The sequence below is a fragment of the Sinohyriopsis cumingii genome, chromosome 2, assembly GCF_028554795.1.
Source record: "Sinohyriopsis cumingii isolate HCF-2022 chromosome 2, ASM2855479v2, whole genome shotgun sequence".
NCBI classification, from domain to species: Eukaryota; Metazoa; Mollusca; class Bivalvia; order Unionida; family Unionidae; genus Sinohyriopsis; species Sinohyriopsis cumingii.
In genome coordinates this window covers 47,134,812-47,158,184 of record NC_142962.1, presented here as the reverse complement: position 1 = coordinate 47,158,184, position 23,373 = coordinate 47,134,812, and the positions used below count along the sequence as shown (strand labels likewise).

The following is a 23,373-nucleotide window of genomic DNA, read 5'->3' as shown; positions in this document are numbered from 1 at the left end:
TGGCCTTTGGTCACATAATGGTGTTGCATGTATAATTGGCCTTTTCTTTGCTCAGCTGGTGTTGCATGTTTAATTGGCCTTTTTTGGGGTCACATACTGGTGTTGCATGTAAAATTGGAATTGTTTTGGTCACATAATGGTGTTGCATGTATAATTGGCATTTTTTTTGGGTCACAATGGTGTTGCATGTAAAATTGACATTTTTTTGGTCACATAATGGTGTTGCAAGTAAAATTGGCCATTTTTTTGGTCACAATGGTGTTGCATGTATAACTGGCCTTTTCTTTGGTCACATAATGGTGATGCATGTAAAATTGGCCTTTTTTTTTGGTCACATAATAGTGTTGCATGTAAAATTGGCATTTTTTGGGGTCATCTGTGAATTAATACATGCTGGTGGCAGAATCTTGTGGTTTGGCATAGGATCTGTCAAGGTAGTTGTGACCTGTAATATCATAACAGTTTGAAATAAATAAAATTGTATAAGGGATGTTTTGAAGACTCAAGTCATTAGTATAAATCAATATCTTCTAACACAAAGTTGAAAAGAAATGACAGTAACTTGTGTCATTTTAGAAACTAAAATAACATACTGCCAGGAAGGGAAAATGATATCACAATAAGCTATGGTTTCATATAAAATTTATTGACCCATCTTCACTGCCATACAGTACTTCGATATGAAGTTCACTGAACCTTACACCTTGATGAGATTGCTTCTACACTAAGAGGTGGATAAAAAGGAGATGAAAATGACGACGCATATACAATAAATTTGTCCTTTACTGAATGTCAGGAATGTTCCTGATGAATATGATGCTTGGTGATAACACAACACAGTAAACAGACCTGCTTCAAGGGAGGTAACTTGCAGCTCAAATGCAACAACAGTTACAACAATGTTACTAATTCCACTGGAATAAGTTGCACTGTGTAATGCTAAATAAGGTGTACAATATATAGATATCTCCTATAATGCCACATACCCAATTGCAAATGATGCAGTATGAATCTGAACTACTATGGCAAATCTGGTTGTTTTATACAATGGCAGATCTGTTTGTATAATGCAATGTCAGATTTGTCACTATGCTTTTTACTGCTGGATGCCAATTATAAACTGCTAAAAATTATTTTAGGATATAAAAATAATGTGTTGACAAATTTAGATTAAAAAAAGAAACATTTTCCACAAAGTATGACTGCTGAACAAGTTTTTCAACACAATCAAACTGCAGGCTTCCATAAAAGCTTTCAATTATATTCCCATACTTTACATGAAATCAGTAAATTTATATTTTATGCAGAGAAAATGTACTGCTAAGGGACAAATGTAAACAAAAGCCAAATATATGAATGTTACACTTCCAGAAATCCAAGTTAAGAAATAAACATCCCTAATAGTGTGCCACATTATTAACATAGCGGTCCAGGATAAAGAGCAATCTAAGAAGAAAAGCTGATTCTGATTTCAGAAGTTACAAGTAGAAAGTTCTGTACAGCAATCTTGTCTTTAACGATCCCTCAAAAATACGGCATGGACTTACAATTTAGGATCTTCCATCTGGTTTTACCCAAAATACATTTTATTGTTGCTGTAACATTAACCTTTACATTTTTGTAAATTTAAATCTCCATTATATAATCAGAATCATGCTGACTTGCTGCTAAAGCCCAGAAACACGTATATACAGAATGGTGCAGTAAAAAAAAAGGAGGTATTCTCTAGTTTTGTATCTATGAATGCTACCACCAACAAGCATCTTTGGCATAGAAGAGAATTATTCTGGGCCTATTAACACAAAAAGTAACAATGTCCTATATAATGCTCACAAAAACAGTATTAGTTCTGTAATAAATCACATTTTCATACCATAATATATTAATGTCAATCATAATGTTATCTCGTCTAATTTTCAAATTGCATTTATGTATCTCAGATACAAAATGTAAACATCTTCAACATTTCATAGCAATATACAAAAAAATCACAAATTAATTATAATTATTTACTGTGTAAAAATTCATATACTTAAATAAAGTGATAATTAAATTTTTTAAGAAATTCATATACTAAAACATATATTAAGCATGCTTGACTTGCATTCTGTGTTTATTTGTGACAATTTTTATTGGCCCTAGCTTTGACAATGATGCAGCTAAAAGACTTCCAATCATGTGTTATTAATTGATGTAGGCTTAATTGCTGACTTATTTAATCCTTGGAGTAGCTTCATTCATACCATTATAAAAGCAATATTATGTAATATTAAAATGCATATAATCTTAAGAAGCCTGGACCAAGAGTCTCTGCTTTTACAGTTCGCTATTATCATTTTTTTCAATAAACATTACAATCAAGTCATCTGTGACATAAGAAATCTATAGTACATATACAGGTACCTTTTGAACAAGGTAAATGTAAACCATCCAATCATGCTTTCTACAGAAAAATGTACTGTAATCTTTCCCTTAAAAAATCTTAATTTGTATTAATATGCTTCGAGTTGTAGTGTTTGAAGGTCAGGTCTTGCATGAAATTAAGCAAATTGCATCTGAAGGTACAGAGAGAGTCGCTGACTCCCTGTCAAACAAAATGCACCTGCTTTGGTATTTGCATGAAACACAATTTACAAGCAAATAAGTAGTAAAATACCAATCAAGTCTGATTGTTGAAAAGAATACCTCAATATTCATTCAGTCCATAAAACTAGAAGAACAAGGGGTCCTCAGAATAATACATACAATCATATGTAAGCTACATTGCCAATTGATCCTCAGAATAATGTACCCAATTATGTATCAACCACATTAACAATAGATCCTCAGAATAATGTACCCAATCATGTGTAAACTACATTAAGAATGGATCCTCAGAATAATGTACCCAATCATGTGTAAACTACATTAAGAATGGATTCTCAGAATAATGTACCCAATCATGTGTAAACTACATTAAGAATGGATTCTCAAAATAATGTACCCAATAATGTGTAAACTGCATTATGAATGGATCCTCAAAATAATGTACCCAATCATGTGTAAACTACATTAAGAATAGATCCTCAGAATAATGTACCCTGTCAAATGTAAATACTACGCAAACAGTTTTGTAAAATAAATTGTAATAGGACTGACTGGAGGCTACTTTGCTAATATGACATTTCAAACACTGCACTATGCCAAGAATGACTACTTCATCTTTATTAATTTCCTTTTAACCAAATTTGCTTCCATATAATAAACATAATGCACCAGCATGCGGTACACTGGATCCAATGTTTAGAGCCCATCCTCATCTTGCATGTGCAATAGCAAGAAAACCAGGAAAGTAAAACTTGGACATAATAAACCAACTGCTTCATAAATAAAACAAGATTTGCTAAGCAGAGTAAATAATTAAGAAAAATTACTGTGACAAACATTAATAGCCCAATGCTGAAGCACTAGTATAGCATGATTGATCTTGGAGATTACTGAGAAATGGCTTTTAAAGACCTTGACCATTCAAGATATGTTGTCTTGAGCTAAACTTACTGTGCAAAAAACATTATTTTCAACTGACTGATCATGACCTTTGTACCCAAAATCTTGATGCTTTTTTTTAAATAAGCTTTAAGTCATGCCATGAACAAAGATTGGTCAAGTAACTCAGCAAACCCACTTTACTTATACAGGCCCCTAATCTGATTAAAATCAGATCTCCATTGTCCTACATGAAGATCCGACAGCAACCACTTAAAGGTCATGTTATGGTGACCTTTGAATTAGCCAGTGGAAATGCAGTTTTCAGAAATCTTTCAGCACACACTGATGCTCTTTAGTCATAGTGCTCAGTCTCCCAAACACAAAGATATAAGACTTCATCTGATTAGCTGATAAGAATAGCAATTATGGTAATAACATGGGTCACCAGAACATGACTTTACAGCAGTTGCTATCGGATCTTCACATAGACAAAGGAGACCTAATTTAAATCAGACTGGCCCTCTGCATATATTGGTTAATGTATATGGTCTAGAACTAAAGCTTTTATGCAAATCCATTTTATTCTTTTTCAGCCAGGCTGACTCCAACCTTTGAATTTATTTGCCCCAAAATCAATGGACTTATTTCTTACTCAAAGTGCAAGTTGTTAACAAATGTTAAGACACACTATAGGAAACTGATGGTTTGTCCAGAAACAATTTTTCAAATATTTTTTTGCCTCTGTGACCTTGACATTTGACCTCAAACTAGTGGTCTTTTTCCTTATGCCAAGTGCAATCCATTCATGAAGTTTGATCCAGGTCTGTGATGTAGATTAATGTTAGTTTGCAGAAACCATTTTTCCCCTTCTATCAATGACCTTCAGCTCTGACCTTTTCACTCTGAAACTGATTGACTTACTCTTTACCCCAACCTATTTAGAATGTCTGGTAACTGTTGAGGGTGGAGAACTTGAGTGATTGTGCAGACTAAATAGGGAACAGACAGACTGACATCCTAACACCATATGTTCTGCATTATGGTGGACATATAAAAATCTAATTGGACTAAAATCCTTTGTAATATACAGTAGCAATGCAGCTTAATATGCAAGATAAAATGTGCCATATACTGACAATTTTGGAAGGATTTTTACGCAGTATTGAAATTTTTAACAGGAACTTGAAAAAAGGTACACTGTAAATGCAATGCTTTTCTAATTGTCACATATTATTTATCACCATATAAAATGGAAGGAAATATAAAAATAAAAAAAAAAAATGGGGAAGGGATCCACAGCATAGACACTGGTACACACCAAAGATATGATGAAATGAAAAATGATGACTGATGGGTCCATTACACAGTTTACACAAAAAATCATGAGTAACATACCCCTTATCCCAATGTATAATTGTTTTTTTTTTAATTTTTAAATTACATTCAAGTGTTAGGTTAAACCAAATCATAATATAAACTGAAAAATGCTGTGTTTAAGTAGAGTATTAATGATTCAAAATTCTATTCTTTGTTCAAATAAAATATACCTTAAACATCAAAACAACAGCTCATTAAGCTTTAAAGGTTACTCAAATGGATATGTCATACAAAATTTGAAGTCAATAAGCACCAGTTTGTATGAAAAATATAAAATACACACTAAAATTACTTCCCTTTGTCCTTATCTCTTATGTACATATTTTCATGTCAATTACAAAGATAATCAGTTTTAAGTACTTATACTGACTAAAAACAAATAAAGATCTTGTGCCACCAATTTAAGGCATGGACAATTAAATGTTTTCGCATTCATGAAATCAACTAGCATGCAAGCAAAACTTATCTATCGATGCATATCCAGTTTGTTGAAAACAAGAAATCCAAATGGGCCTAATATCACTCACCTGTCACATATAATAATTAATAATGTGTAAATGCATTCATAATCAGACTTAACAAAATTTTGATGATATAGCTTATCTACCTAGTCTTATAAAAATATGATCAGAAAAATAACCACTACAGTTTCCCCCTGGTCCCACCCAGCAGCCTGTACCTCCCTACTGATTTTAAAAACAATTTTTTTTATCAAGGATGTGAACATGTGCACCAAACGTAGTCATTTCAATCAGTTATTTATAATTTCAAACTCAAATGTAACCAGCGGTTCCTAACATTGTCTTTTACGCATTTCAAACCAAACAGAAGTGCTCACTGTCATTATCCATTTGCTGGAAAAGTCTGTTTTTTAGTGAAGGGGTGGATGCAAGGCCTAAACATATATAGAAGGTAAACAATGTCGTCTGCATCCAATGAAGGCTTTATTCTAATATATCAAAGAAATTAAAAAAGGAGGAAAATATGCCCTTACATTTCAATTTTATGGAACTTTAATGAAGTATCCAAAGCTTAGAGAACATTATGAATTACATCATTCCTGACAAGACTTACCCTTGCAAATATGGATCTGTGTTTAGGTTCTGTTTGGTATGAAATGTGAAGGTCACAATGTAATGGACCACTCAGTGGCAATAGAGTTAAAGATTAAAAATCAATGAAAGAAATGAGTAAGTTTTGTGCATTCTTTATATTGTTGATGTGTTATGGTTTTAAAATAGGTAGAGGGGTACAGCTGCTAGAAGATGGGAGGGGTAGGTAGTAATTTCTGAGTAGTAACAAGCTCCAATAATCAGACGAAAAAACACTTCATTAATATGGGCAGATGTCACTCATGATATTCATCTCCATGTCTGATCAAAATGGGATCAGTAAGTACAACCTCAAAATGGCAACAAAAATAAGGCAATTAGATGCCAGAATAATCAAATATGCAAGAAGTCTTGATCAATATGCATGGATGCTCATCACTGAAATCACAAGAGATACTGAGGATTTAAATTTGTATCTAATCAGAAACATGGAAGCTAAAGTGGAAACAAGTCAACCCAATCAGATGCATGATCCTAATAATATGCTTGTTATCAAACATGTCTGAAATCCTAATAATAATAAAAGTACATATACCAGGATTATAAAATATCCATTAAAAATATGTTGCATCTACAGTCACCCAATCAGATGCAAGAACACCTCATTAATATGCACAGATGATGCTCATTATCAAAGACCTTAATTATATTGGCTGGTATACCACTCTTGGTCTAATTCTATTTTAAAAAAAGCACCTAAATCAGATCAATATGCACAAATCTTGCTCAGTATCAAATCTGTCCAAGACCTGAATGTGATTCGTTTACATACCAAGTATGATCAAACTCTGATCTACAATAATGGCACCAACAGTGATAACAAAATCAGCTAAACTGATGCAAGGTCACCCTTATTACGTGATAATGTCATTCATCTTCAAATTTGATGTTGTTGTTGTTAAGACCACTCGGGAACTCGGGGCCCCATCTTCAAACTTGAAGATATCTTGATAATGTAAGCCTTTATAAACCAAGTGGGATCAAAATGTGTTCAGAAATGAACCCTCCTGAGTGTTAACAAGTTCAGCCAATCGCATGCAAACATACCTCATTATTACGCATAGAGCATGCTCAGGATCAAACTTGTCCAACATCTTGACAATACAAACCTACATATCAAGTTTAATCAAAACATGATAAATATGACTTTTAGTGTGAGTAGCAAGCTAATCTAATCCCATGCAATATCACCTACTTAAAGTGTGGATGTTGCACATAGCTGAACTACAAGATTTTGGTAACACAAGATTTCATGCCAAATGTGAGTACAATCTGTTCAGAAATGAAGCCCCTAGAGTGACAGCATGCTCAGACAGTCAAGATTCATGCATCAATACATGTATTCTACTCATAATTGAATTTTAGGTGGACCTGTATGAAATAAGCTTATATATACCAAGTTAATTCCAAATCTAGTCACAAATATGGCATCATGAGCGGTAGAAAGCTCTTTAATTTGTGTTGCTGTCATTAATGATCAAAGTTATCCATGATCATAATGATGTAAGCTTACAAACCACGTTGGATCAAAATCATGTCAGAAATGAGGCCTACATTGTGGTAAAAATTTCAACCAATCCGATGCAAGATCACCTCATTAATATGAATGATTGTCATTTGTAATAAAATCTTATCAGAAATGAAGCCTGCATTTGGTAAAAGATCAACCATTCAGAGGCAAGATCACCTCATTAACATGCATGAGGTCTTGATGTCATGAGCCTATATACCAGTTGTAATAAAAATCTCATCAGAAATGAAGTATGTGGACTGTTCAAAAATGTTAACAGATCATCATGGTACATTGCACCATACAAAAAGCTCCCTTCACTTTTGTAAGATAATTCCAAATACTTTCATTCGAAAAAAACCAATGGTAAAGCAAATATATACACCACTCCCTCAATAACTCGCACCCTGATAACTTGTGAACCCACTTACAATGCAATCAAAATTGGTAATGGAAAATTTGATATATCGCTCATTTTATTGCTGAAAATGGTAGATAGGACCTGGAAATTTTAATCAACACTATGAAATACTGAATTTAAAAATAGGTTTTCTTGATGTCAAAGCAAATTTTTTCAATGTTTGGAAGTAAGTCGCACCCTCGCTTATAGTGCGGTCTATGTTTGTGGACCCCGCTGTGTACGAGAAATCGAGGGAGAGGTGTATCATCTAGAAATTTCAAATACTGTCTTAGTTATTAGTGATGTAATTACTTGATTCAAGAAAGATAATCTTAACATATCTAGGTATATAATTATATACATTATTATGTGGCACAGTTGATATGTACCATAGCTAACTGAAGGTTACAAGTGACATACAAATATTTCTTGTTTTCCCAACAATGTAAAATTCAGACATTTTGTGTTGATTCTTTTGTTATGGTGTATTTAAATGTCAGCAATAAGACAAAGCAATAATTGCATAACACATGCCTTACAACGTAATAAAACTCTTTTGTTCAAATTTACTACAATAAGTATCTTTCCACCCAGTTAAACATAAGTAGTCCCTGCCAAAGACTACGTATCAAGGATTACCCAAGATACCATGGGACCCATGTAGGGTTTTAAATTGCAATAATATAAGCAACCTGTTACTGAAAAAAATGGGCTGGAAATATGTCTGTACATCACTTGCAAAACTTAATATCTCTACCGAGACATTCACTTATTAAAAGATCACAATTAAAAAAACTGTTCCTATTTCAGTGGTCATTCTTCGTGAAGTTGTTGTAGAAATAGGTCTTGACCAAATCTGGCAAAGACTGGTCATCGAAAGTTGAGTTTCTTGCTGCCACCCATTTTAACAGATTCATCTGTCTGCAAGAGGAAGATGAAGAAAAATTATACATCGACATTGAGTAGACCTGATATCTCCATTTTCTGTTTCATGTATTAATTAATATAAATCCACAAGTACTGATATCGCTCTACTGTTTTCATGTATTAATTAATATAAATCCACATGTACTGATATCGCTCTACTGTTGCATGTATTAATATAAATCCACAAGTACTGATATCGCTCTACTGTTTCATGTATTAATTAATATAAATCCACAAGTACTGATATCACTCTACTGTTTCATGTATTAATTAATAATTTATTAACCATAAGATTTAATATTAACAGCATGTTTATTTTAAGGTAGTCTTCTTGTACAATCAACCCTTACTGTGCAGCTCGAAACAGAACAATTATTACATTTTCATTTTATCGATATGTCACTTTTTACTAAGATGTATCCATTGTTTTTTGTTGTGGGAAAAGATGAAGTGCATCATAGGAAAAAGAGTTCACTCATCAGGATCTAAATTTCTTTGTTTATTCAATAAGAAAAGTCTATGCTGTTCTATATGTGCACATTTGGTCAATTTTAAATCGTCATTAAACTATTGGTTTATGGAAAACTGGTGAAAGGGTAATTTTACACATTCTATGTAATGATCCTTACTTGGTGATAGTTTTTCAACTTATTGAAGCACAAGTAAATAAACACCAGCCTATAAATTTTTAAGTGACCATAGGCTACAAAAACATAACTTGTTAACAATTTCAAAATTCCAAAATTTCATCAGCAAGAACTCTTAATATGTTATAATAATGAATCATTTGTCTTGTATACTCTGTCTTGCTGTGTCTATCAACAGAACATGTTAGAATCAATCTCTGATATAATTTTAATTACAAAATGTAATGGGCATATATCATCATTAACGACACAGAATTTTGCAAAATTATATTTTTCGTAGCAACTACTACAAAAAAAGCAAGATAAAATATTTTTGGAATATGTTACCCAAATTTCATGTACCATATCAACTTAATAGTAAATCAACATATTAATTTTTGTTAAACAGAAAAACGTTTTATGTACTTGCTTGCAAAAATAACATGAAATAATCTCCAAGTGTTCATACAAAAGTAGTGTTCTTGCCCATAAAGTTACAGTTAAGATATTGTATCAATTAATAAGCATCCTTACTGTTGGCTATCACTATATCAATTATCAAGCACATTACTGTTGGCTATCATTACCAAACAACCTATATTGTTGTCTGTCACTGTATCAATTACCAAGCACACTTATTGCTGGCTGTCATTGTATCAATTATCAAGCACCCTTATTGCTGGCTGTCATTGTATCAATTACCAAATACCCTTTTTGCTGGCTGTCATTGTATCAATTACCAAGTACCCTTATTGCTTGCCATCATTGTATCAATTACCAAGTACCATTATTGCTGGCTGTCACTGTATCAATTACCAAGCACCCTTATTGCTGGCTGTCATTGTATCAATTACCAAGTACCCTTATTGCTTGCTGTCATTGTATCAATTACCAAGTACCCTTATTGCTGGCTGTCATTGTATCAATTACCAAGTACCCTTATTGCTTGCTGTCATTTTATTAGTTACCAAGCACCCTTACTGCTTGCTGTAACTGTATCAATTACCAAGCACCCTTATTGCTGGCTGTCATTGTATCAATTACCAAGTACCCTTATTGCTTGCTGTCATTGTATCAATTACCAAGCACCCTTATTGCTGGCTGTTATTGTATCAATTACAAAGTACCCTTATTGCTTGCTGTCATTGTATCAAGTACCAAGCAGCCTTATTGCTAGCTGTCACTGTATCAATTACCAAGAACCCTTATTTCTAGTTGTCACTGTATTAGTTACAAAGCACCCTTATTTATGGCTGTCACTATATCAGTTACCAAACACCCTTATTGCTGGCTGACACTGCATTGGTTACCAATCACCCTTATTGCTGGCTGGCACTATATAATTTACCAAGTACCCTTATTGCTGGCTGTGACTGTATCAATTACCAAGTACCCTTATTGTTGACTATCACTGTATCTATTACCAAGTACCCTTATTGCTGGCTGTCATTGTATCTATTACCAAGCATCCTTGTTGTTGGCTGTCATTGTTTCAATTACCAAGCACCCATATTGATGACTATCACTGAATCAATTACCATCACTCTCAATGATGGTTAGTATGCTGGACTCGTGACTGAAAGGTTGCAGGTTCCTATCCTTCCTTTGGTCCAGCCTGGGTCATCTTTTGTGGTGTGTCCTTGGGCAAAGCACTTTGCTTAAACTGTCTTAGCACTAAATAACCAAGGTGTTCCTGCGCCTTAGAACACCAAACCAAACCAAACCAAATCCTCACTATGGGTGTCGTTATATAAATTTCCAAGCATCCTTATTTCTGGCTATCATTTCAATGAATTAAAATGATTTTAATCCAGAGACACAAATCAAATGGGAATAAAAGAAGAGGTACAAATATTATCATATATGTTGACAACAAATAAATATTCTTGAAATATTATTATGACTCTATGGTCTTAAAATAAGTAACAGTAACATGGTGGACAGCTTGAATTATTGTGAGAAAATTAAATAAAGGACAGACAATATAACAAAATGTGCTCTCCCTAATGGCAAGTGTACAAAAAACGAAAGGGGCACCTGCACTGTCAGGCACACAAGTTAACATGTAAATATGTAAAGGATTTCCAGCATATTGTTCATCATGTACATATATTTAAACAAACCAGTGAAAATGTCAACTTGGCACAAGCAAATGAATTAAGTGAAGGTAGGCATAGTACATATGATCTTATTGTTTCCATGTCACAATTAGATGGCTTGTGTCCTTCACTTCAAAAATGAATTTTCATAATAGATAAAACCAAGGATGTCTTCAACTTAAAAAATGAATGTCCATAATAGATATAACCAAGGTTGTCTTCAACTTAAAAAATGAATATTCATAATAGATAAAACCAAGGTTGCTTCAACTTAAAAAATGAATGTTCATAACAGATAAAACCAAGGTTGTCTTCAGCTTAAAAAAATGAATATTCATAATAGATAAAATCAAAGGCCAAAACACTCATACAGCGCAAGTGAACAATCTGGATAAACTGAGACTTGTTTTTGACATCTCAATGTCACTGAGTGTATCTCTTGAAAGTAGCACTGGAGAACAATTTTGGTGGTAAAGCCGAACTGGATAATCTGTGAGTTTTGTTAGTTCGACAATATGGATGGCAGAGGTGCATGGTATTATCAATATACTGGTTCACCACTGTTATGTTTTTCTGGTGGTAAGTACCACAGTACATTTCAATGTATCAATACTTTGGTACTTTCCATCAGCAAGAAATGTATGGAAATTCCCAAGTAATCTCATTAGGAATTTAATGCTATTAACAGCATGTTTTCATTTTACCTGACAAAATATTTAAAAAAATTATTATATTTTTAAAAGAAATAATAGTATTTGTCACAAATTTTAAATATTTCCCTTGGGCAATCTGGGTGGTTTTTTTTGGGTGATAAGACAATCAATCCAGGTGGATTTTGGTGTAAGATAATAACTTTCAATATCTGTGAACTACAAATAATACACTCATCATAAAGTTTAAAATGGTTTTGGGAGTTTTAACAGACAAGGCAATTTTCAAAACCTTATTTTTCTTTCCTTCTGCAGAAACAAAATTTACTTGTGAAATTCTTAATTCTGAACTGATTAATTATATGGTTATATATCAAATCATCCTGTATACTTACAAATAGACTGTCAGCCAATTCTTTATTAAGTTTCTTTTCAGTCTGAGGGTTCAGTGCCAGTGGCTGCCCTCTCCATAACCCCACTGTATTTGCTGGCTGCATCAATGACACATCCATTTGATGCAGATGAACCTGAAATGACTAAATTACATATACTGACTCAATATGCATGTGTGGAATGCTACATGTACACTGATGATTGTCAATATGCATGTGTGGAATACTACATGTATAGTGATGACTGTCAATATGCACGACAGGGAATGCTACATGTACATCGATGACTGTCAATATGCATGTGTGGAGTGCTACATGTACACTGATGACTGTCAATATACATGTGCGGAATGCTACATATACACTGATGACTCAATATGCATGTGTGGAATGCTACATGTACACTGATGACTGTCAATATACATGTGTGGAATGCTAAATCTACACTGATGACCGTCAATACGCATGTGTGGAATGCTACATGTACACTGATGACTGTCAATATACATATGTGGAATGCTACATCTACACATTCAAATGTAAATATGCATGGAATGCTACATGTACACTGATGACTGTCATTATGTATGTGTAAAAAATGTCACCTAGACTCAATATATGTCAAATGCTACATGTACACTGATCACTGTCAATATACTTGTGTGAAATGCTACTGATGACTGTCAATATACATGTGTGGAATGCAACATGTAAATTTATGGGTGTCAATATGTATGTGTAGAATGCTACACCTATGCTGATGACTGTCAATATGTATGTGTGGAATGTAACATCTACATTTATGCCTGTCAATATACATGTGTGGAATGCATTATCTACACGGATGACTGTCATCACTAACTATATAAGAACATGTTCCAAGCTGAGACAACACATCAACCAGACTGCCTGAAACAAAACTCAGGTTTCATGAAGATAAACCAAAATACTTTTCATCCCATAAAAACTGTATATTATCAGTCATCTGTCACAATGCATATTATCAGTCATTTGTCACACTAATTATAATACAACCTATTTAAAAATATCCATGGAAATGTTTTAAGTATCGTTTATCGTGAGGAAATTCTTTGTACCACTCATGTCAATGGAAACCTTTTGATTTAGCAGTGACTGGTACTGGTATCTATGGATTCAAACATGAACTACTAAAGTCCTGTCATGTACCTACTGTGTAACTGTAGTGGTCTGAAATTTTCTTGAATGAAGTTTTTAATAATTAAGAAGTCACCTTGATTATACTGGTAATAATAACATTAGTCAACCAGTTCTCTGAATTATAAAATAAAGCAGTTGCAAATTTTTTTTAATGTTTTGCTCTAAATATTCTATAAGGCAGATCTGCACCAAAAACATCCAAGATTTTCAGAGCACTCAAGTATCCCATATAAAAGAAATTTGCAATTGCAACCAATCTGCCAAAAAACTGTAAGCTGTAAACTTCCCTTTCTGAGTTGCCAGTATCTATACAACTCCATAGACTTCATCAAGAAACTCATTCTAGTGATCCCTTACACAAATGATCACTCATATTCCCTTTCTGAGATGCCAGTATCTATAAAACTCCATAGACATCATCAGGGAACTCATTCTAGTGATCCCTTACACAAATGATCACACATCTATCCTCCCGAAAGGAAAAGGCCTCGTGATATAATACCTATTGTTTCCTTTTTAGAATTCGTTGCATCCTGGGAATGTGCCTCTGTGCTGCCTTGTTCATCTGCAAGCATTTCTTTGCCTGCTTCACTCATCTTAGCTTCTTGGGATTCTTGTCCCTTTTGGAAGTCTTGGGTTCCTTGACCCTTCTCTCCCTCTTGATATTCAAAATATTTTCCTGGGGCCATCTGCTTCTCTGTGTTTGAGTCATTTGAAGTTATATCCCCCGCTTTTTTTAACTGTGAGGGGTCCTCACCTGGGGTTTCAAATGTCTCTTCTTCCTCTTCTTCTGTGTCAGCCTCCTTTGCAGCAGACAGTTTTGAATTCTTCTCAGAAATTATAGCAGGGCTCACAACCTTGGAATCCTTGACCTGTTTTGAGGAAAACTTATCTTTCTTTTTTTCTTCGCTGTTTGATGAGCTCTGTTTCTTGGCAGGCTTTGTTTCCTCTGAGCTCTGTTCTTTTGATTTCAGTTCAACTCCTCTTTTTTTGCGAGCAGCCCTTTGATCCTTTGGACTGGCATCTGATTCACCACTTTGGGAGCTTTGTGGACTAAGGGACAGACTTTGAAGGCTGGATGTGGGAGATTTCATGGCATCTGCCCAGTCTGGAACCTTCACATGACCCTCTGGCGTCTTCATTATTTCTGGAGAGAGAGGAGATAGGGGAGAAGATGGAGTAAACACAGGGGCTTCTGGGTTCAGTTTGCAATTTAACTGAAGTTTTTCATTATCACTGACTGATGTGGAGTATTTGTCCATGGATTGAGGACTCTTGTCATCTGTATGAACACTGTCACTAGAACCTTGTGTCCCAATGAACTCCTCCTCCTCACAATCTTCCCACTCATCTGTATCACCCTGGCTGTGTTTGTGCTGGCCACCAGATGGTGCCACATCTTCAAACTGGTCTTCCTCAATATATTCCTCCTCCTCCTCTTCCTCCTCCTCCTCCTCATGGCCCTCTCCACTCATGATCTCCCCAATAACACCATCTGCAGAATCAGGCTCTGTACTTGTGAGAGGAATGTCATCCAGGTCCTCATCCCACCACAGCTCATCTGTTGATGTCTGGGCCACACTCCTAGAGGGTGCTGATGAGGGCACCTTAGCCCTTGGGTCTGGAGGTATTTCTGAGTCGGAGTACTCCACCTCTACGCTATCATCTCTCTTTCCTGGGGAATTATCAATTTTAACCACCAATAAATCTTTCTGTCGCTCCACTTTTCTTCCTTCCTCTCCAGAAGTTGTTCTAACCCTTGGTTGCCCTCTTCCTCTGCCTCGTCCCCTACCACGACCCCTGCCACGCCCAGCTCCAGGTAGTTTCGCCTCACTTTCTTTTTCAACACCTGTTTATGCAAAATAAAAAACAGTTAAGACTCTCCATTTTATTAAAGATTCTTTGCATTATTAATTTCTACAACAGTGTACAACCTATTATGTAATTTAAAGTGCTGACTTCACGGTACATTGGAGAATAAGGACTTTGTTTCTTCTATTTATAACAGTTATGTAAGTTGATATGATGATTACTTATCAAATAAGAAAGATGCTATATTGTCCAGTCTAACTGGTTTTGTGTACTCCTAAATTGTGCTTTACAAGAAACAGCATGCAGTTCTATAGGATTTTAAGATTCCAACCAAAATTTGCAAATTTTTGTTCAGTTAATTTTACTAATATACTAGATAACATGAAGGAAAAAAACCCAGATAATGATTATATGACTATTTACTTATTCTTTTATGTGTGGCTTGAGTAGGTGACAAAATCACAGTCTGTTATTTTGAATATCTGTTGAAAGTATTCAGACAGAATCTAAATATTTGCTGATGGTAATAAAACAATCAAATCCATCTTTTAAACCTGGACCCCTACAACTGATATAGTTCTGTTCCAAAGTTATGTCAACATGTTATCTTTTGCCTAATGAGGCTGGCTGTCTTACATGTTATTTCAAGAAGGCATGAATGATGCTGGCTGTCTTACATGTTATTTCAAGATGGCATGAATGATGCTGGTTGTCTTACATGTTATTTCAAGAGGGCATAATGATGATGGCCAACTTACATGTTATCTTATGAGGGCATGAATTAAGACGGCTGTCTTTTATGTTATCTTTTCAAGTGTGCCTCAATGACAATGGATAGTAATGGTGAAATGGTGAGCAATGTGATTTAACAGAATTTTGACTTTATGAATACCTTTTGAAATAAAGTTTGAATTTCAGGTGATTCAGCAACTTTCAAGTTGTTCAAAAGGAAACTAATTCATTACTGCATAGTTTACATTTTACCTTGTAAGTTTCTTATACAAAATAATTCCAAAGTTACTAGGAACATAAACAAATGTTTGAAAACTAATTTTCTATTAGAATATTAAAAAAATGAATTATTATTGTTTAAATATTATTTGCTACAGCTCTACTAGCATTATATCATAATGTTTTTTAATTGTTGTAATGACACTATAACAATTGTTCTTAACAAAGTTCATGATTTCAAAATACTATCAATTTAATTCCATCAGCAATATCCAGTTTTTGTGGATTTTACAGCAGGTAAAATCTATTAATGAACAATAAGCACAATAGGCCACCGTCTTCTGAAAACCCCATATTTCATCAATGAAGTCACATTTTGTTAAACCTTTATAATAAACACCACCTAAAAAAATACACAGTATACTTATTAACATGTACTAATTTTACTTACTGACACATACCAAATGTACTGAATGTGCTAATTATACTTATTAACATATACTTTTTGTACTAATTAATGTGCTAATTATATTTATTAACATGTACTTTTTTACTCATTAATGTGTCAATTATACTTATTAACATGTACTTTTTGTACTCATTAATGTGCTAATTATATTTCTTAACATGCACTTTTTTGTACTCATTAATGTGCTAATTATATTCTTAACATGTACTTTTTGTACTCATTAATGTGCTAATAATATTTCTTAACATGTACTTTTTGTACTCATTAATGTGCTAATTATATTTCTTAACATGTACTTTTTGTACTCATTAATGTGCTAATTATATTTCTTAACATGTACTTTTTGTACTCATTAATGTGCCAATTATACTTATTAACATGTACTTTTTGTACTCAGTAACGTGCTAATTATATTTCTTAACATGTACTTTTTGTACTCATTAATATGCCAATTATACTAATTAACATACTTTTTGTACTCATTAATGTGCTAATTATATTTCTTAACATGTACTTTTGGTACTCATTAATGTACTAATTATACTAATTAACATATACTTTTTGTACTCATTAGTGTGCCAATTATACTTATTAACATATACTTTTTGTACTCATTAATGTGCTAATTATATTTATTCACATGCACTTTTTGTACTCATTAATGTGCTAATTATATTTATTAACATGTACTTTGTGTACTCATTAATGTGCTAATTATACTTATTCACATGTACTTACTGTGCTCAATGTGCTAATTATCTTATTCACATGTACTTACTGTGCTCAATGTGCTAATTATCTTATTCACATGTACTTATTGTACTCAATGTGCTAATTATACTTATTCACATGTACTAATTGTACTCATTAATGCATTGATTATTGTTGTTGTTGTATGGTTTAATGCCATTTTTCAGCACACGATAGGCTATAAATGGTGACCAGCATTAATGACTGAGGAAGAACTTGGGGAAAACCCTGGAAAGAACCACCTACCCACGAGAAGCTACTGGCAAGCTTTCTCTAATACCCACATTAGACATGCATTAATTATATTTAGTAACATGAACTATGATACTCATTAACAAATACTAATGATACTTATTAATGTGCTAATAATAATTATTAACATGCATTAATTATACTAATTCTCTCGGAATTGTATAAATCCCTTTACTAATTAAATACATGTACTCGGGTTTAGTTTTTTTTTTGTGTACAACGATACCTGAGGGTGATTTATGTATATTATACAATATTTAGAAACAGTGAGTTCGGTTCATCGTATGCCACATGTGCGAAGTGCTTTCAGTGGGAAAACCCGAATACTTCCTGTGCACAGACGATGTATGGCTGCATCAGCTGTGTATAAACGCCTCACTGTAACACTAAATCTTCACACTACGGAAACATCTTGTCAGTGAGCAGTCTACATAAGGACTTGCACATAGGATAATACAAATATTTTTTATTCTTGTTTGTGACGTAGCAAGAGATTTATATTAGAAATATAAAATAGCATTTTTATTAAGAAACGTTTAGTACCATAGGATTCTTATCGGAAAGAGGTAGGTTCACTTCTGAACCCATTTATTGCTTCGTAATGTCATACTGATAATGTAATTTGTATAGCTTACCATATATAATGTCATTAAGTGTTATTGTATATGTCCGTGTCATTCTTAGTACACAGTGTTAAGATTTAATTTCACCTGAGCAGAGTCGATGTGGTACCAGCTGGAGAGATAACCAAAGAAGTTGACCATAGCAGCTGTAAAGCTGAATCATAACAGCCATAGAGCCGAGTGAACAGTGTTGCTGGTTGAGTAGCAGGTGATTGGGCATTGCCGACTGATTGGTGGGTGCTGATTACTTGATTGACCAATGAATTGAATGGTGGTTGGTGACTACCTGGAATACTGACAGCTTGATTGAGCAGTGTGACGTACTCAAGTGTGCTGGTGATGGAGTGTGTAACTCAATACCTGTAATCTCTTAGCCAAGGCTAATTTTTGGGTTTGTAATACCCAGTGTTTTGGGATTGTAAAGATATTTTGTACGAGATCTGTCCCTTTGTTTTCATCATTTTACTATTTGAGTAAAATACCTCATTTTTCATTATACAAGTGAATTCATTTTTACTATTTGAGTAAAACACATCATTCTTTTCGTTGTGTGAAATTACTGTGAATCATTCACCTTTTTCTTTGTACTAAGGTCATTTATTTGTATTTTCATTTGTTGCATTATTAGGTTCGTGCATGCATGTAATAATCATAATTCTTTTCTTATTCAAGTCATTCATTATTAAACATTGTATTTATATCACCATCAACAGTGTTTTTATAAATCCAAAATCCAACCTGGTTATCTTCTTACACTCATTAACACATATGCAAATTATACTTATTATCATGTACTAATTCAATGTTTTGCTCCATATGCTAAAAATAGGGATGTAAACAAAATAAAGGGCATGACAACCAAGCAATCATGCAAAACTAAGACGAGTAGGAAAAAATGAGAAATGTTATTTAAAATGCAATAATCTGAATGGTTTAAAAAATACCTCTGCAAATATTTGTTTATTATTCTTGTTGGGTTCTCACTGTCCAAACAAAAACATTGGTCCCAGGTAAGAATCTGACAAAAATGTAAATGTTTTCTACAAGCTGAAACTGGCAAAAAATAGACAACTAGCAGCTGCTTCTACAAGCTCTGAATACTGATTTTGGACCACAATGGACAATTAGATAAATACTGATTTTGGACCGCTATGGACAATTAGATAAATACTGATATATGGACTGCTATGGACAATTAGATAAATACTGCTATATGGACCGCTATGGACAATTAGATAAATACTGATATATGGACCGCTATGGACAATTAGATAAATACTGATATATGGACTGCTATGGACAATTAGATAAATACTGATTTATGGACTACTATGGGCAATTAGATAAATACTGATATATGGACTACAATGAGCAATCAGATAAATACTGATTTATGGACTACTATGGGCAATTAGATAAATACTGATATATGGACTACAATGAGCAATTAGATAAATACTGATTTATGGACTACTATGGGCAATTAGATAAATACTGATTTATGGACTACTATGGACAATTAGATAAATACCAATTTTGGACCACTATGGACAGTTAGATAAATACTGATATATGTACTATGGACAATTAGATAAATACTGATATCTGGACTACTATGGACAATTAGATAAATACTGATATATGGACTGCTATGGACAATTAGATAAATATCGATATATGGACTGCTATGGACAATTAGATAAATACTGATATATGGACTGCTATGGGTAATTAGATAAATATTGATATATGGACTACTATGGACAATTAGATAAATACTGATATATGGACTACTATGGACAATTAGATAAATACTGATATATGGACTACTATGGGCAATTAGATAAATACTGATATATGGACTACAATGAGCAATTAGATAAATACTGATTTATGGGCTACTATGGGCAGTTAGATAAATACTGATTTATGGACTACTATGGACAATTAGATAAATACCAATTTTGGACCACTATGGACAATTAGATAAATACTGATATATGGACTACTATGGACAATTAGATAAATACTGATATCTGGACTACTATGGACAATTAGATAAAGACTGATATATGGACCACTATGGGTAATGATATAAATACTGATATATTGACTGCTATGGACAATTAGATAAATACTGATATATGGAGTTCTATGGACAATTAGATAAATACTGATATATGGACTGCTATGGACAATTAGATAAATACTGATTTATGGACTACTATGGGCAATTAGATAAATACTGATATATGGACTACAATGAGCAATCAGATAAATACTGATTTATGGACTACTATGGGCAATTAGATAAATACTGATATATGGACTACAATGAGCAATTAGATAAATACTGATTTATGGACTACTATGGGCAATTAGATAAATACTGATTTATGGACTACTATGGACAATTAGATAAATACCAATTTTGGACCACTATGGACAGTTAGATAAATACTGATATATGTACTATGGACAATTAGATAAATACTGATATCTGGACTACTATGGACAATTAGATAAATACTGATATATGGACCACTATGGGTAATGATATAAATACTGATATATGGACTGCTATGGACAATTAGATAAATACTGATATCTGGACTACTATGGACAATTACATAAATACTGATATATGGACTGCTATGGACAATTAGATAAATACTGATAAATGGACTGCTATGGGCAATTAGATAAATACTGATTTATGGACTACTATGGACAATTAGATAAATACCAATTTTGGACCGCTATCGACAATTAGATAAATACTGATATATGGAGTTCTATGGACAACTAGATAAATACTGATTTATGGACTACTATGGGCAATTAGATAAATACTGATATATGGACTACAATGGGCAATTAGATAAATACTGATTTATGGACTACTATGGACAGTTAGATAAATACTGATATATAGACTACTATGGACAATTAGATAAATACCAATTTTGGACCCCTATGGACAATTAGATAAATACTGATATATGGACTACTATGGACAATTAGATAAATACTGATATATGGACTGCTATGGACAATTAGATAAATACTTTAAAATCTGTGTGTGCATTTTTTTGATGGAATTACTTGTATTGTGGATTCAATGCATGTGATGTAATTCGCGGTTGAGTACACAGTGTTGATACTCTATTCATGCTATACATATGGCATGTATATATAAACTGTATACACGTATATGTACCAATCCGTGGTTCTATAAATAAAGTAAAATATTATATATGCCTTTCTGTTTCACTACAGGTGTATTTCTCATTTAATATGCATCGATTTAACATGGTAACTGTGCCAATGAAGCACATATTTTACCGCCTGGATTTATTAAACCCCCCCAATTGTTTGGGGGGGGGGGGGTACATGCAGACCTGCCAACCCCAACGAGTCTGTCTCAGTAAGGCAGCTGCGATTTTTTTCTGTAAGATTGACCAGTTTTCAGTAAGGTGTAAAAATATCAATAACTGCTATTTTAAAGCTGGAAAACATAATTAAAGTTTGACGCAGTGACAATAACATTATGTTCAACTGAAAAGTTTGTAAAGTATGCGTAGACCTTATTTACCACAAGTACAGTTGCTCAAACTTTAGTTACAAACCTTATTTAACTCAATAACTTGTTGCTATCCCACAACTTGACGTAATTCATGGAAATTCTTTTTCCATTTGATATGATGACGGCAATCATATCTCCCGCCATGAGACATATTCAAATTGGCATGTGATGTCCAATAAACATGATTGTGTCCTTTCCATCTTTTATTCACAAGAATCTGAATATTCCTTTTTATTCTTTTGTGTTGATTATTAAAACTTTCTAGAGGCTTACTTTCCATTTCATCTTAAAATGCAACACTTTCGGGACACCATTTAAAAATAATTCTATAATCAACAGTTTGATCATGCAGACACTTTGCATGAACAAACAGGTGCAGTTCAAAGTATCTGGGGTACTGCTGTAAAGTTAGCCAGCTTCCCTAACTAATTTCACTATTCTAATATGAAACCCGGATACAAATAAAACACAGATGAATCAATTATCCGGATTTTTTGGCAACAATCATTTTTCCGTAGTTTTTGCTTGTATGTCATAAGTCAGTATTTTAAGGGTAATTTTCGTAAGACTTAATCTTAAGTGTTGGCAGGTCTGTACATGCATTATTTTTCTCAGCTGTCTGACCTGGTTGTTTATAACATAGTTCGGTCTATAACACGGTTGGGTTCTATGGCTCCCAACTACTGTGTTACAACGGGGTCACACTGTACAAATGTGGGCAATTAATTGATTTAAATCTGGCAAAATAAAACAACAAACCTGTTAATGGGACTAAAAGATGCAGCCATTCAAATCACAACCATTCATCTAGGACTAGTCAGATTGCTTGCTTTTTATAACATGAATATCTAAGGTTTATGTTAAAAAATCTGGTCATCAACCCAGCCTTTGTTGAAAGAACATTCTGGTACATATATAAATTCAACCTTGTTCATGTATGTCATCCAGTAACAAGTCCCAAGATTAGGATAATCTCTGCTAGATTACCCTTAAAGAGATACTCAGGCCAAAAGATTCTATGTATATATAGATAGCCTTGATTAGATATCCTTTAACCGGATAACCAGGCCTATGATTACTTGGATAAAAGGATTAATCTCAGATAAAATTTATAACGAGGTTTAGATTCCCTGGATAAGGATAATCTCAAGTAGATTCAACTTTAGCAGATTACCAGGCTATAATTACCT

The 23,373-nt window shown here is 33.5% G+C and overlaps 1 protein-coding gene across 8 annotated transcripts in view; it reads right to left on the bottom strand.

Annotated features, from left to right (window-relative positions):
- Positions 1 to 625: 625 nt before the first annotated feature.
- Positions 626 to 23,373, bottom strand: part of LOC149804771 (uncharacterized) — a 93,821-nt gene continuing 71,073 nt past the window's right edge. For 7 of the 8 annotated variants that reach the window (XM_089944301.1, XM_089944334.1, XM_089944284.1 and 4 more), the window contains 3 exons: positions 14,243 to 15,589; positions 12,565 to 12,705; positions 626 to 8,788 (listed from right to left, as the gene is read on the bottom strand). In XM_089944301.1, the coding sequence (XP_089800427.1) occupies positions 12,602 to 12,705; positions 14,243 to 15,589 (1,451 nt within the window). In that variant the 3' untranslated portion in view covers positions 626 to 8,788; positions 12,565 to 12,601. The remainder of the gene's footprint in view (positions 8,789 to 12,564; positions 12,706 to 14,242; positions 15,590 to 23,373) is intronic. The other variant, XM_089944292.1, reaches the window with a different exon arrangement.